At 44.4% G+C, this 16,601-nt stretch overlaps 1 protein-coding gene across 2 annotated transcripts in view; it reads right to left on the bottom strand.

Moving 5' to 3' along the window:
- Window positions 1–7,342: 7,342 nt before the first annotated feature.
- The window catches only part of mri (BTB/POZ domain-containing protein mrityu), a 187,098-nt gene continuing 177,839 nt past the window's right edge, over window positions 7,343–16,601 (bottom strand). For both annotated transcript variants that reach the window (XM_084584587.1, XM_084584586.1), the window contains exons 6-10: window positions 16,187–16,307; window positions 15,733–15,830; window positions 15,291–15,390; window positions 12,965–13,075; window positions 7,343–12,716 (exon numbers count right to left, since the gene is read on the bottom strand). In XM_084584587.1, the coding sequence (XP_084440713.1) occupies window positions 12,298–12,716; window positions 12,965–13,075; window positions 15,291–15,390; window positions 15,733–15,830; window positions 16,187–16,307 (849 nt within the window). In that variant the 3' untranslated portion in view covers window positions 7,343–12,297. The remainder of the gene's footprint in view (window positions 12,717–12,964; window positions 13,076–15,290; window positions 15,391–15,732; window positions 15,831–16,186; window positions 16,308–16,601) is intronic.

The following is a 16,601-nucleotide window of genomic DNA, read 5'->3' as shown; positions in this document are numbered from 1 at the left end:
GCATGGCAGCGTATGTGGTTACGCGAGTGCAATATGAAGTTGTTGCTGTCCACGAAGCCCCCATGGCACTGAGAAAGAGATGATACTCTATAAAGAATGTGCAATATGCAGTAAACTCTTGTTTGTCGCCCGTGTCACCCTCCCAATCTCCTCCGTTGTGCGGGAGTTCAACATCCTAATTTACGGGTAGTTCTATAATGAAAAGAAAAAGAGATTGCCCCCTTCCCCACCCACTCGCCTCCGCCTGTCCTTAGAACTGAACAACGGCTGATGTAACTTGCCATTTCTGATAACCTGCACTCCGGCCAGCCCTGCACTCAGTAGGCGTTAAGCTCCTCGTTCAGCAGGACTACATAGAAAGGCCCCTTTCTGGGCTCATGGTGAAAAACTCGCGTCACGAGATTTGTCCGCGAGATTACGCGAAATTTCTTCACGAGACTCCGCGAGATTGTGTGAGATTGGCTCGCCTGATGTCGTAGGAGAATCTGACGTCGACTTAATTTCTTAAGGTCAGGACGTCGCAATAGGTTATGGCGTCGATAATTTTCCCATTCGGCTAGTTAGGCCGAGTCCTTATAAAAAGCTCTGTGTAAGCCAGGGCTACGTGTAAGTCAATTCAGTCTCACATGTCGAGGAGAGAGTCCTAAGATGCCGATGTCGCCGACAGCGAAAGCAAAGAAAAAAAATTGTAACAAGTACACAAACACGCAGACGTAGAAGAATATGAAGAAAAGCTTTCGTGATTAAGCTCATAAGTGAAGCTAAATGAGATCCTCTAATTTGTTTCTCCATTGCGCACCACTTTTGCTGACGAAGCATTGCGCATTATGGTTGCGTTAATTTAGGCTCTGCGAATCTACGTGCTTGGTCGATCTCCCTCTGGTGCCTCTTTCGGTGAACACGCGAATCCTCAAATGGAAAGATATATGTCCTTAATGCTGATCTTGCAGACGGGATTAGGGAGTTATGTTAGCGCACCGAGAGGGAGATCCTGCCCACTAAGGAGCTGCTCAATAAAATCCTGCTCACTTCGCCGCTGCAGAGTTTCACCTGACGACCACTGCATAATGTTTAGGAAACTAGAAACCTTGAAGCACTTGTCCGAAGAATGCGTATTGCAGCGCAGATTCCGTATCTAGCCAATTCCGCTTTTTCCATCCAGACGTCACGGGTTACCGCCGAAGACACCGTTCGAGTATTGTACTGTGGCAGAATTGAAACGCTGCTTTAAAAACAGAAACAAAAAAAGGCGGAATCACGGACTTATTTTTCCTCTGCTGACTGGCAGTCACAGTGGCGCTACGTGGATAGTCATCTGTTTATCCTTGGTGAGGAAGCTTTTCGTTAACAATGGCCAATCAGATGTGTCTTGCGCCAGATCGACTCGCCATAAAGAATGCGCGATAGAGATGCCTTGCCTTGAGCCATGAATGTTTGTTGTGAGTCGTGATCCTTCCCGATCCACCGGCAAAATATTTCACTGTACCCTCTCTGCTACTTGGCTTTCTGTAGTGTCTGTTTGCTTGTCTATTTTTTCATAGTGACTCTGTAGCCGCCTGACTGCGGCCACTGCTGACTGTGTGCTCCTGAAGGATTACCGGTCGGCGAATAAAACAGACAGGAAAGTGCTTAAGCTCACAAAGGGTCCCGTTTCTGCATAATACACCCGTGAAGCCGAAGGCCCCCGGACTTCACAGTTTGCAGTGCCTGTTGTATCACCGATTCCTAATGCACCAATGTGGGGCGCGCAACAAGAAATATGATACAAGATGTCCTCTTAAATATAGTAGTCATAATTTATCCCGTGGCATCACATGCCCCTGCGATTATTGCTTCTGGCAGAGACTATTGAACACTTGGATACTCTGTAATATAGTTTTTGTGTTCGCAATACATTTTACTTAATTGCGCTTGGGAAGATTTGATGGCTGCGAGGAGCCTATTTTCTTCAAACTATTTGTTCGCATCTAGTCCCATAAACCTTCTTCTCTCTGCATACAGAAGTGGAAGTAACCTTGTTATGACGTCATTTACTCACAGTGCGGGCGTTCATAGGAAGGTGAAAATGTAACCGGTAAATGCACTTTGACATTGAAAAAAATGGCCGAATTAGCTAATTATATGCTGTCCAAAGGCGAAGTGAGTGAGTAATCTTTTCGATGGAGACGAAACGGAGTAGAGTCCATTATTGTGTAATGTCAGTGCACGATAAAGATACTGAGGTGGTCGAAACATCTGTAGCCGACCATCCACTACGGCGTCTCTTGTAGCTTGAGTGGCTTTGGGAGGTTAAACCCTATAAACCAAACCAAACTTACAAGCCACGCCGATGAAAATATAAAGTGGCGCAGGTGCATGACAGTTAAAGTTCGATAGAGATATCAACGAAATCAGATAATGCAAGCCTTAGCACTGTATCCCGGTACCACTAAAAAAACAATGCGGCTTTTGCCCCTCAGGCACAAAACCACTGGCCTTGACCGACTCTCGTGGCATCGCGGATAAGCCCTTCGACCCCGCAAGCGTGAGAACAGAGGGCGTGGAAGGAGAAATAAGGCTCCCCCTGGGCATAATCGGATTAACTGCAGCGTCATGGAAATGCTGCCGGGGGTTTATAGGACAAACCCCGCTATTTTACTGAAATTTATCCGATTATGGCACACTAAAAGAAGTTATGTGACAGCGCATCAACACTTTACCGTCCCGAGAGGCGTCTCATATAAAATCAGCTTTTCTGTAAAGCACTCTACCCGATTATTTCTCTTTTTCCGTCGTCAATTCTCGCCCGGGCGGCGGCCGCCTGCCCGCGCATCCCGAATGGCGAGTCCGGACTGCCGCCTTGGATTTCATCGCGTGTATGGATCGGTCAACCTCACACACTCCGGCCGCCTCAGACATAAGTCTGGCCTATCCAGCTCAGGACTATAGTGGCCCAACGGACTCTCGTGACACGCGCGCGGATAGCAGCGGCAGCCTCTGGAGTTCCGGACAAGAGACCCCACCTACACATCTCCTCCCGTATCTCTAATAAATAAAGTTTTTCACCCATTGCGTCTTCACGGCGACTAATGTGTAGCATGCTTTATTGATATAGGATAATGTTGCAGAAGTTAAGTTTTGGCGAGTGCGTTTTACTCACATTACCATGTCCTAATGTAGCTGTATTGCCAAAAAAGCTTACGTGCCTTTTTACTATTATATAGGAACCACACACACACTGAAATCATTCCGCTATACCTTGATAGGCTTTGTATTTATAGTGTACTGCCACAGACACAAGTTGATTGACAACTGTATAATCACGCCCTTCAAACTGAGTTCGGCGGATTCGCACTATCTGGCACACTACATGTCAACAGTCAGATTTGTTTTGAGGCAAAAATTCTTGTACAGTGCAGGCGTGATCTCACTGTGGTCAAAGTGCTCATAGCAAGCCGAGAATCGGCTTCGTCTATTCAGAGTTGACCGCATTCACTCTCTGTGACAAACTTCCAAGCACTATACATCGTCACTGCACTACTTCACCAACTTCTCCTGAATTCAAGCACAATAGCGAAGCACACGATGTCTCTGCTCGAAGCAGGTCCGGGCGAGGACTGCTCACCTTTGTCGGTTTATAAGATTAAAGCAAATCTGTTCTATATCTTAGGACAGTTTATCATATGGCGAAGTGCATCTGTCGCGAAACACGTGAGTATTTCCATGCACCTTATAAAATCCGAGGGAATGAATATGTTAGGTGCTTTTCTAACAAAAAGCCCTGTTCGAAAGCACATTCACTTCCAAACGCAGCATCGCGTCATCATGGCGGCACTTTTGGGATGTGAAATGCAGCAGAAAGAAAAACGTGACACTACATTTTCTTTCCTAACACTTCCACGCAACCAAACACACAATTTGAAGAGGAGAACACAGAAAAATATGTTATTAAAAATTGGAAGAGCTAAGCTTAACGACTTACCAGAATGTGCGATACCTGAACCCGTCGTCAGATCGAGCCATCAAACAGTTCGTCCACTTTCTCGTAGAGTGCACGTATAACAGGTATGGCTGGCGCGCTGTGCTTCCACATACCGCTGCAGGGTTCAAGGTTTTTATGCGAAAACTTAATTGCAAAAATATGGAAATAGTTCTGGTTTCACCTGCAGCGGGAACATCGCCTCCTTAGCGAGCAGAGGCTCTCGCTTTTTTGTCGGCCACCTGTGTGTCTGCTGCCCTCAGTGAGGTCTTTTGTGTGCTCGGTAACATACGACGCCTTATTGTTGGCTCACTGCCACGATGCTACGAGTCAGCCCACTTTCGGCGCTTGGTGCAGTCAACTCCTGTGGATGGCACTGCACGGTGGCCCCTGTGCCCGGTTCATCGAACCCAAATTATTCCCCCAGTCACCATTGGCCCTGGATGGGAGGGAGGGGGTAAACTGCCTTAGGTGTTGTATGGATGACGATGGGTCTATGAATTATGCCTCCGGGGCACAGCACTGTCGGGTGCGAAGTTCCCCCCTCCCATTTGACAATAGCAGCTTCACTGCTTAGCGCATCTAGAGCAGCCTTACTTTATCGGCATTTACCGCGAAAATGTGCACAGTGGTAGGAGGATTCGGGATAGGTAAAAAATGCTGGCGTCTGGATTGGCTCTCTCTTTGCCCTTTGCGAGAACGACTTTGAGCAGTCCGTAAAGTCCTAGCGCCTGCCCTAGCAGATGCGACAAGCGTTCAAATTTTGACTTGCACGTGAAATTTCTTGTGCGGTCTCGCTTTGAGATTGTGACACATGCTCTAATGGAAAATGATGCATACGAGGACGCACAGCGCGAGTACTAGTGGTTGTTCTACACGTGCGTTCTCACGCTGTGGCAATGGCTAAAATCCCGGCTGCGGCGACCGCTTTTTGAAGGAGGCGAAAAGCAAGGCGTCCTTTAGCTGTCCGATGTAAGTGCCCGTGAAAGAACCCCAGGCGGTCGAAATTTTCGGAGTCCTCCACTACGGCGTCTCTCATAGCCTGAGTCGCTTTCGGACCTTAAACCCCATAAACTAAATTAAGTGCAGCTCCGCTGCAAAATACAGGGGGAACACTATAAAGCTCCGCCTGTAAGGGTATAACGGGATGGCATTCATGGGTCCCATGTTGCACCTCTCCTTGCTCAAGCGTAATAAACTAGTAATTTACTACTTGTACCTTACACATACTATTTAGCATATATTCCGTATGTGCAGGCCGCCCGATAGAGATATGCAATGCAACCAAGCCGTACGGATTCATGCCTGCGCAGCCTAGCGGTAATGTGACTCATAACGCAAGGGTCATGAAATGCTGAATTCCGGCGTCACCCATCTCGAAGGAGAAACTCGAGTTGGCAACTCCTTCCGAATCGGCCATGACATGTGGTTGCGTTATGTCAGCGAACCCTACAACCAGTCAGGGCCCTGCCATGCAAGTAACAAATTATTAGCTTCTAGAGGCATGCCCGTCGTTTTCGCTCACGACGACGTTAACAACGCCTTATTTTCTCTCAAAATGGGCCTTTAACGATATTAGATTAACATTGGAGGGGGATATATAATATATACACTTCGACACTTGCTTAATCACGAATACTTTAATTTGTGCCTCTAATATGTCATATATACTAGCATACACTCGTACGCTACCATATTGTCGCGAACCATTGAAAGATTTGTAGCTTTCAGCGCCACTGACATGTGGCGTTATCAACGAGATGGTAACGGACGGTCTAAAGAATCTTGCGCTCGTTCGCTTATTTGATATCACGAGACGCGGCTGTATCATTTTCTTTGTCGCTCAAGGTGTACCGAGATGCATCTCTATTAACGATCCCAACCATTCCCGTCTGCTTCCACAACGTTCCAATTTATTCCGGCCACCTTTGCGGCTTTATCTGTTTCCCCGCAGACTTTAAAACTGAGCGAAGCTGAATGGTGCGGGTATTCATAGTTGACGACCAATGCAGTACGACTGCTGCTTTCAACGCACCGTGTTGCTTTATTCTTTTACGGGCGCAAGTCAGCCCGATAGATTCTTCCAATGCAACGCTAGCCTCTTGTTTCTTGCCCCTCGGCATTGTCGCTACATCGTGGCAATATTATTTGGAAGACCTCCAGACAGATATAAAACCTTGCTTAGCCATAGCCGAACGTGCGCCTGCCTGCGTGGCCTACGGGTAGCCGTCTTAAAATGTAATGGTTCTGAAAGCCTGGATTCTGATCTTATCCTTCTACCTGAAAGAGGCACGAGTCGTCCAGCACCCGGCAGATCGGCCGAGTGATGTAATCACATGACGTCACCTTATCCCACGGCCAATCAAAGCTCAGCCATGTCAACTTCCAGCTAAAACTTTGCTAGACCGTTTGGTAGCAGACGAGCAATACAAGAAACGTTGCGGCTAAAACATAGATTTTCAAGGTCTAACCGCGAGAATCACGAAAGCTTCGCCGGTATTAAGCACGTATAGCCGATGACGCAATATCTCGATGATGGTGATCCTACTGAACCAAGATAATGACCTGAAACAGCTGCCGCAGCCTTACTAATCTGCCAAGCGTATCGCGTGTCGCCCATTTAAACGAAAAAGCACCAGTAACACTGCAGCTTTTGCTTTCGTCACGCGAATTCAAGACGCCGTTCCGTCTGCTGAAACTAAAAATAACAGGAGACAATCTGCTTCAAATTTATTTAGCAGGCATAACATTTTTCGCTTCGACTAATATTAGCATGTTTTCAGTCATTTTAAAAAGTGCAGCCTCTATTGCTGAAAATTTTATATGTGTGCTTTTGCAACTTTACAGTATAAGAAATCTTTTACAGGTAAGAGGAGCACTTGCTGCTTAAGATATACTAAAATGAGAGTTTCCAGGGTGATTGTGTCCACCCAGCGTGTAACGAACATAAAAAAATCAACATGCATGCTCTACCTACAGCGCTGCCGCATAAAAAAGTACCTGCTATGGCGGAGATACAACCCAGTCCAGATTCCAGAAGTCACCACTGGTGAACCAAGTCCCTCCGACTCGACTGGGGCATGGTATCTTGCTCAAAGCTATGCATTTTTCACTTATGCACTCAAAATATAGATACAATAAGTGCTTTTTCAGCCACCATAGTGAGATTAAAATGATGCAGTTGATGTCACGCAGCCATTATGTTGGGATTTAAATCTTTAGTAAATTGGTGCATGCATAAAGTTCCAGAATACTCCAGACTTGAGCATGGCAGCTGAATACCAAGGCAGCATACTTACCTTGACTTGCATGGTACCTATTGAAATGAACAATACTGCTGTTAGAAAGAACCAGACACTAAAAGAGAAAGCTCAGGCACATAAATATGTAGACAGATGCATATATTAAAACCGTTTGTTTCTGTACAAAAGAAAGCAGGTCATGCAAGCAACATCCTCATACATACAAACAACACTTGACAGAGTCCAAAGTGTTAGTAGCATAACACTGTATAAAACACAACGCTCGAACATGGGAATACAGATTTCAAATGTTAATGACCCGCAAGGTGAAAACACTCGCCACTCTTCTACAAGTGCAAACAACACACAAGTGCAAATATGTTATTTTTTCGCATGCACAAAAAGGACACACCGTGCCGTGCTATCGCACAAAACTTGGTATTTGAACACTTGATATCGAAGCACCACAGTCAAAGACCCGCACAACCCAGGTCAAGCAAGATGGTTGCAAGACGAATCGTGCTTCACATGTCGACAAAAGGAGTGAAGACATGTCTTTATGTCAGAGAAACAGAACAACCCAATGCGCATAACATGAAAATATTTGGCCCAGGTGAGTTTCATATCTATTGTGCATAGTCTCGCATAGCAAAAACCAGTTATTTGCGAGTGCACAGGGTGCCTCCATGATCATCTTGCAACAAAGATAACTTTTCGAGCATGTTGCCGTGCTTCAGAAAAAGGGAACACTTGGATGCTGGTTTGTCGACAAATCTGTCCAACTGCAAACAACACTCGTACAATGAGCTACTATTCAAATAATAGGCGCATCAATGTACTGGCAGTGAAGAATAGCCCATCTGAGTTATATTATCAGCAACAACTAGCCATAACTATTGTTTTTCTTGGGCAGATGGGCTGGCCTTTATCCTCCTTTGAAAAGAAAGAATTCACATGATTTCATGGTGGCACTAAAATACGTACCGAAGTCCTTTGGCATAAACAGGATCATTATATGCTTCTGCACTAGATACCTTTAAATTGTCGAGCACTATTCTGAAAACAGAAAAGGGCATTCTGGAAAACTAGCCTCTTCAAATTTGTACAAGAAATATGTCGAGCTGAAAGCCAAAAAAAAGTCATGCAAGTAGGCAGGTTTTGTTACTGTGGCAAATTAAGACTTCTCGGAATGTAGCGAGATATTTTCAGCTTACCATTATATCTAGCCACGTTACTGCAGAAGAGAAATGCTAGTGGCATGCTATTTTCAAGCCATATTGTAGCCTTCGCTCTTTGTAGGCCTAAACCATTAACATCACTGTGTAAAGGAACTTCAGGGTTCTTTATTCAAGCTAAGCTGCACAACCGCTGCCAACCACGAGCGTGGCCAAATGCTAAACACTCAACATACACACCAATAAGGCAGCACTGTTCTTCACTTTTAAAACTGTGCTCCTTTCTCTCGCATTCACTTCGTATTTACCGTCTCCAATACCTGCTAATTACTCCTACATGGCTTCTATTTTACTGGTATAAAAGCCGAGTGCATTCATTAAAGATCGCCAGATTGCAACTGGTGACAAATAATCACTTCAGAAACGGAATACTTATTCATGCTCAACACTGCCTGAAATTCAGACAATAATTGCAAGGCTTCATGCCTTTTAGGTATGAGCCCTTTTCACCCTTGTTCGAATCACAGCCAAGCAACGAGGTAGAACTTTCGAGGAAGCTGGTAAGAAATGACTTGCTACCGTTTGGAGGTGATGTTATATTAGCATCGCTGCAGTCGCCCTGCAACACCACAATACCGCCAAGCCTTGTAAGTGGTGCTTCTTTTGCTGATATACGCCAAGCTTTAAGTTTGTAAAAACTGCTAACTAATGTCATGACCCTTCAGGATTTCCCTGTGAAACCCAATGCAATGATTTTCCTTCATGCAGTTATCAATTCATCATATTTTCGAATGCAGATATTTGTTTCACATCTTGCAGTGAGTGAGGTGCCAATTTTACATTTTGCACATTTACAATTGTAATTTTACAATTACACAGGCCACCATTGGTGCACCCACAATGACCACTGATATGCTACTTTCAAAATGCCAACACACATAGAAAGAACTGGCATGCTGTAGGTGGTACTGCTGTCCCCAGTGGCACTAGAATTCGCAAGTCAAATGTTAAGGTGAAATCTTTTGAAAGATAGCTCATAGTAGGAGTTCGCCCTAGTATTAAAATAGGACCAAATTATTAGGTTTATAATGTTGCAGTGGCAGGTTTTGAATACTTACAAAAGAGTTTGAGCATAGATACAAGAACAAGTCGAATTTTGATTATTCTTAGCACTCGAGCTTTGGTGAACGGATTTTTTTTCTTTGGATACTGATAAACTGTCATATCAGTGAAGAGGAATCTTGCTGCTTATTTCCAGGAGTCTTATACAGAACAATACAAGAGACAAACAGGAAGTTACCTTTTCCCTAAAATTTGTTCTCTTGGGACTGGATGGTTAATAGGTATGACACTGCTTAACTATTTCAGGATTTCAAGATGGAGCAAGTCAGAAGTGAACCAGCGGTCAAATTGAAGACTGTTCATATTGTAAAGAGAGCTTTGAGTTAGCTAAAAGTAAAAATTTATAAAGAAACCAGGGCACTACATGCAGTGTCTGCATTATTTGTGGACAATTTTATACCATATTTTTCATGCGACCTGCTGCATTTAAAAGAACACATTGTAATGAAGCCTCGAGCATGATTACTCTCGTTAGAGAAGCTAAAGTTTGTAACTGCAAAAACTTCTAATTAGCATGCAAGAGTAGTTGATTTATGGTTTAAAGGAAGGTGTTATTTGGCTTGCTGGTCTGCAGACTGTCCAGGTTGAAAAAATGTTAAGCACAAATGGCAAGCCATACCAGAGACATTAGGCCAGCAATTTAACCTGTGACCCAGAATAGAAGCGATACCCAAGTAGTTCAGGTGATTTAAATTTACTATTAGTTATTTTGGCTGCCTTTCATTATAGTACAATGAAATAGAATGTCTGAAAGCTACCGACTCATTGAAACTCAAAATAATCTCCCACTCAGACTGTTATAAACAGCGCTAACAGCTTTATGCAAAGGCAATTTTAGCACAACGGAAATGACCCTAGTGACACCTTGTGTTCCACAAAGAATTCATTCTTCAGAACCCTTCTCTTCACGTGCTCGATTATTACCAGGGTGCAGAAAAGTGCAATACACTTTGCCACGGGAAAATTTTCAAGGAAAGTGTGTGAAGAATAATTGTAGCAATGCACTGTGGGACAGCAATTCACCAATTTGTACATCTATGAAATTCTCATATTTCAGATAACAAGCACTATACAGAGAAAAACCTTAATCGCAGCTTATTACAAAATACCGAGTGCAGAGAAGGCTACTTGTGGAGCGACAAAAACAACAAGAGCAACTCATCAACAGTGTGAAGTACCAGTGTAGAGGTGTAAAAATGCTATCGTGCACCAACTTTTTTGGCTTTTATTGGTTCCCAGCAGGGTTGGCAGAAACGAACGATGCACGCCGCAGCTTGGGACGGAAAAACAACCCGTCTCCTTGTCATCTTTCCGCACAACACAAAATACGCGCTGCTTCTTGCGTTGCACACGAGGCCAATCCAAGAGGTTCTGAGTGCGTGCCAACACAGGAAGCACAGGCACCTTCAGATGAACACAAGCTTTAAGTGCACTCAGAGGCATTGCAGACCCTCTGCCCTTCAAACGTTTCTTCTTGCACAACCTTAAATGCCATTGCTAAGGGAAACAAATATGCCAGTGAACAAGTAACAAGAACGCAGCACACAGCGCAAATAATTAAGAGCCAGCCAAGCGCACCCTCAGTCCTGCTCTCAAGAGAACTCAATTTCTCGCGATCTCTGAAGAACTCGGAAAGCACAGTGGTGAACTCGCACAAAACCACAAAATGAGACTTTTGCGTTAGTGTTTTCTTTTCCAGGTGTGTCATAAGTGTCATTCACATCAGCCATTGCAACACATCAAACATGGCTTACTTTCTTATGCAGGCCTTCTAGGCCTTCTTAGAAAAGTTTATTAACCTTGAGTCCCACAACACAGAAGCTTCTTGATGCGTCGAGTGGGTTGAAGAAGACCTCTCAACATCAAAAAAATTTTCCCCCTGCTGTAAAAAGTTAACGGATGCTACTTTGAATATATCGATGAACTTGACCCAATCTCATGTAAAAACACAGGCAGGCCGTAATGTCAGCATTGTTACTCACAAACTCTAAACAAGATCACTGACATGGTGAAACGCACTACTGAAATTTCAAGTATCTTTAATACAATAAAAATTATATACTGCAAACAAAGTGCTAGAATACAAGAATGAAAACAGCCTTCAATAAGCTATAAAGCCCAAAAGTGGACAAAACAAGCATTGCTAATGCAAGCTCGGCACTGCTTGGAAAAATGCAAGAATGAAGAAAACCGGCCACATAATATGAAGGAACAAGTAACTGTACAAATCAGTTTCATATGGTGCCTCAATATGGTAAAAAAGCTCGTTCAAAGAAGTCAGAAAAGCAAAGCAGGCATGAAGCACTGCTACGCCAAGTGACCATGCCAACAGCCAAATGCCATCTAGTTAACCGCTGTGTAGCATTAACATAAAGTAGCCCTTACCAGCAGTAAGTTCTGCCCAGGCTATGCGTGAAATATAAGATACACAACCTCACGTAGGTCTCTCTGTGCCACAACAAACGCCCCAGTGTGATGCACACAAAAGAAACAAAAAGGTGAAACGAAGCAACGACACGTAAAACGTTTAACTTCCTGGCTCAGAAAACCCTTCCGAGTTGACCACACGGCAATAGAACAAAGTGATCTGTGCCATAACAGAGTTCATTACACCATTTGTTTGAGGCATATGTTATACACACACACAATGAACTTGTGTCCACAGGCCCCATAGAAAAAGACTTCACACAACATATGTTCCCTCCCCCCATTGCACTGCTTCCACTCCTGAGCACTGTAAAAACACGGCAACGCCCAATGACACAAGGCCTAGTATCCTTGCTGGAGTGCTCGGATGTCTCTAGGGCAGATCGTCCGGAGGGAAGAGCACCGTTGGGTACGACTCTTTGGGCAAAGCGACGACGACCTCTTCCTGTGGATGGACGGGTGCTTCCTCGGCCCCGCCCACCGCACCGAGTTCTTGCTGGTGCACATGCACGACGACAGGGGCGTTGGCAGCCGCGGCACCACCTCCGACGGCGGCAGCTGCGACCGCCGCCTGATAGATCGCTGCCGGGTTCGCGACCGGCGGTGAGCCATCGGTGGCTGCTGCCAGATTTGTCACCGACTTGCTCTTCACACACTGAAAGTCGACATGCCGGCTCTTGGCTTCCTCTTTCTCCCACGACATGCGTAAGAAGGGCCGCTGAACGTAGTTGTAGATGACTTCAGAACGTCCTCCGGGCCGCCGCTTCACCTTCTCCTTGTGTGTCGGGTAGCCTGCAAAATGACACCAGTAAATACGGGTACATGGGTAATGCATGATGACGGAGGTCTACAGCCGAAGTCAAATAGCAGAGAAGGTAAATAAAGTAATTCTTGCAGTTTACGCCTGTTTCAGAAGAGGCACATGCAATAACTAGGAGTATGGTGTTGGGCGAAGTTCAAAATGAAGCATAGATTTCTCTGAGAGGCCAGAGTTTTTTCATTGTTCTTCAAAACCCAATGAACAGTACCAAATAGCTTACCTTCAATGCCGAGCCTAATTTTCTTAAGACCACGTTCCTTGAGCACTTGCTTAGCGACGTCACGGTTCTCAATGTACTTGAAGAATCGGTACATGGCTGTACTGTGAATGACTGGAAAGAAGGATGATGAAGATGAGCTTATGCCACCTTAGTGAGCAGTGACGGGTGCAGAAAATAAGCATGAACATGCATTAAACCTCCGAGAGGTGTCTTCTAGGCTTTTGCATCATAGTTTCACACGAACCCGAATCCACTGGATCACTCAAGAATGCAGTCCTGAACAAAATTCTGCCATCATTATCATCAGCCAGACTATACACACTGCAGAGCGAAAGCCTCTCCCATGTTCCTCTAATTAACCCGGTCCTGTGCTAGATGCACCCCTTTGACCCCTGCGAACTTCTTAACCTCATCCGCCCATTTAATTTTCTGCCGTCCCCTGCCACGCTTTCCTTCCCTTGGAATCCAGTTTGTTACCTTAAGCGTCCATCGGTTATCCTCTATTTGCACTACATGCCCTGCCCATGCCCATTTTTTCTTCTTGATTTCCACTATAGAATGTCAGTAACTCAAGTTATTTCTCTCACCCATTCTCCAAGCTGCGTTACCCTCAACATACGTAGATCCCTTTTCATTAGCCTCCCCGTTTCAGCCCCATAGGTGAGTACAGGCAGGAAGAAAATGATAGTGTCCTGTCGAGTGATACCAGTAGTCATAATCTGCAAGTGCTTGCCAAATGCACTCCATCCCAATATTATTCTAGTTATTTCCCTTTCATGGTCTGGGTTTGTTGTTAGTACCCATCCTAAGAAGGCATATTCACCTACCACGTCCAGTATTTCGTTACCTAACGTAAACTGCTGTTTCTTCCATAGGCTATTGAACATTACCTCATTCTTCTGCATATTTATTTTTAGGCCTACCTTTCTGTTTTGCCTGTTTAGGTCGTCAATCATGCTTTGCAAAGTTATCCTACCATAGAGAGAGTCCTCTTCCACCAACTCAATATTAACCCTTTCCTTTTCCAGTATCAGCAGCCATATTGCCCTAGAAAGATATATTTCCAGTTGCCCTCTACCACACTTGCCATCCTCTAGAATCGACTGTTTAGGCATGTGTGCAAATATCCAGTCGACAGCGAAGCGTTTGAAAATCGATTCGATCTGAATGCTTACTATTTGAAATCTTGAAGCAGTCGCTTGATGCGAACAAGGTTTGTGCAACACCTGCTTTGCGTAGTTTCGATTTATTGCCCCTCCTCCAGTACAGCACCTCAGTTCGTGCGCAATCATGACCCGGATCCAAACACACTTCCAACATGCAAGCGCCGCTCACTAGCAGGTATGCTTGAGCTGGTGTGTGCACACGTGTGGCAGTAGACACGAGCTGATACACACGCAGAGCTGAGATCCACATCTACCAGTCGCTAGTGCAGCAACAGCGTACACAACTTCAAGAATGCATGATTCCCTCGACTTCAGCCAGAGGAGTCTGAGCTGACCGTACTCTTCTCCATAGAAATGAGTTAGTCAGTGTGACAGCACTATCATGAGAGGGGGGCTAGCATGAAGCATATGAATATTGATGACCGTTTCCAACACCTGACGCGGAACGCCACGTGTGTGCGGTTCGTACGTCTAAGATGTTCGTAGTGTCAGCATTTAAAAGCAAGAGCTATGAAACAGAAATTAAGCCAGTACTTGGATATCCTACAGATAAGTCCCACATCCCACAAGTATGCTGGATCCAAGTAACCTTTAAGTGGTTCTTTATGTTTCAAAGGGGATCTTTGCATAAGGTCTACAGAAATTTAACGTGTGACAAGGCTTCAAAATGCTCTTTTGATTTTTTTTGGAATGACATTGTGTGCCGGGAAAAATATATGGCTTTAGAAGTTCTTACCGAGTCAGAGTTTTGTGTGCGTAACAAGTATTTGAAGTATTCACTTAATTATTAAAAGCACTATTTGCAAAGGCCAAAATGATCGATTAGGCTCTGTCTGGATTCATATTCTGGGCATTTCTAGTGTAGTTTCCCCCTTTCTTATAAATGACATTAACTGCCCTAATTGAATTACAAGAAATGAATACACTGCAGTGTAAGCCAGGCACTCGGGCAGGTTGGCTTCACACACAGGAATATCGAACAAACTACAAGCTGCCTCTTACATAAGTCCAGATTTGCTAAAACACGAGTCTGAAACGTCAGATTAAATATGACGCAGTAAACAGGGGAATTCTGTTCTCGTACAACAGGCAACTACAAAAGCCACGCTCTTTCCAGCTGTTGAAACACACACACAACAATAATAACATCATCCACTCACTTTGGGAGTGCTCTTCACCCGTCTGAGGTGGGTACTCTTCATCCCAGTCGACCGTGTCATCGTCAAGAAGCACTACTATATGGCACTCACGGTCACCCCTCTGTAAAAGAACATATCATTCAACTCTAGTGTAATGGATTTCACAAGGAACTTTTTCACTCTAAAACTGCTGCCAAAGACGTTATGATTGCCTTACTTCTGTATAGGGCCTATGGAAGCCGAAAAATCTTTAAATGACTAAGCACAAAATCACCATCTTTTACGTCAAACTTTTTGCCCTTCTGGAAAAAATAAGGGGCCATCAAGCTGGTGGTTTGTAAGCAACATATGAAATAAAATTCAGTTAAAAAAAAGCCCTTTTCCCAATGAGGGAGTGCTGTAAGGCACACAGAATACTCTGTCTGTATTGGACAGATGGGAGTGAGAAAGTTCAAGAACTCACCTGAGCAGCGTTTACCATTCTACAAACGATGAGCTCTTCAAGGAACTTCTCAAACTGTTGGCGGGCTCCCTCATTGGAGAGCTCATGAAGAAGGCCCCCTGGCAAAAATGAAACGCAAACACTAGCTGCATTAGAAAACTGATGCTGCAGATATACTGAATTTAATGTAACAGCTTCTTGTATTTAAAGTCCAGCAGATGTTTGGATACAACTATTGTGTAGATAACTTCTCACACTTATCACACTTAACTTGCTAATAACACACTTTGATGAATTTGTTTAAGTGAATAAAGAAGCCATATGAGGATGAAAAATGAAACTGTCACAATTTATGCCTCCAGGCAGTTTGTAGAAAAAATAAGAAACATTCAATGCTAATGGCAAAAAGAAATTGAAAAATCTGCAAAGACTTGGCCTTTTAAAATTTTCAAGCAACAGAGTGCAAAGGACATACTGAGGTTGTGGCACTTGACAGTCTGGGCATCAAATGGGATGAGCAGATAGTCACAGGCTTCTCGTAACTCTGGTACAGTGACACTTGGAGGGCAGTAGACAACGCCAGTCTTGTAGTAGTCCTAAGAAAACAAAACGTGCAGGATTGTTGAACAGCTGCTGGCAGCTACTAGTCTGTATTACGTCAGCCTCTCATACCGATCATAGGCACATAAATCTCAGTCAGAAAACGAAAGAGCCTCAACCCGACCTCTTGTTAACCTTGTACTGCACAAGATGCAGATACCCTCTCACCATCAACACACTAATCTTATCTGACCACTTAACTCTCCCTTTTTTGCTTTTCTTTGGCTCCCATCGTAATAATTGGGCTCACTGCATTACAAGTAACAGTTCACTCCAACACAACAAAACGT

Source organism: Amblyomma maculatum, chromosome 11 (genome assembly GCF_055883805.1).
Source record: "Amblyomma maculatum isolate TAMU_Amacu chromosome 11, ASM5588380v1, whole genome shotgun sequence".
NCBI classification, from domain to species: Eukaryota; Metazoa; Arthropoda; class Arachnida; order Ixodida; family Ixodidae; genus Amblyomma; species Amblyomma maculatum.
This window is presented reverse-complemented; position numbering and strand designations above follow the sequence as displayed.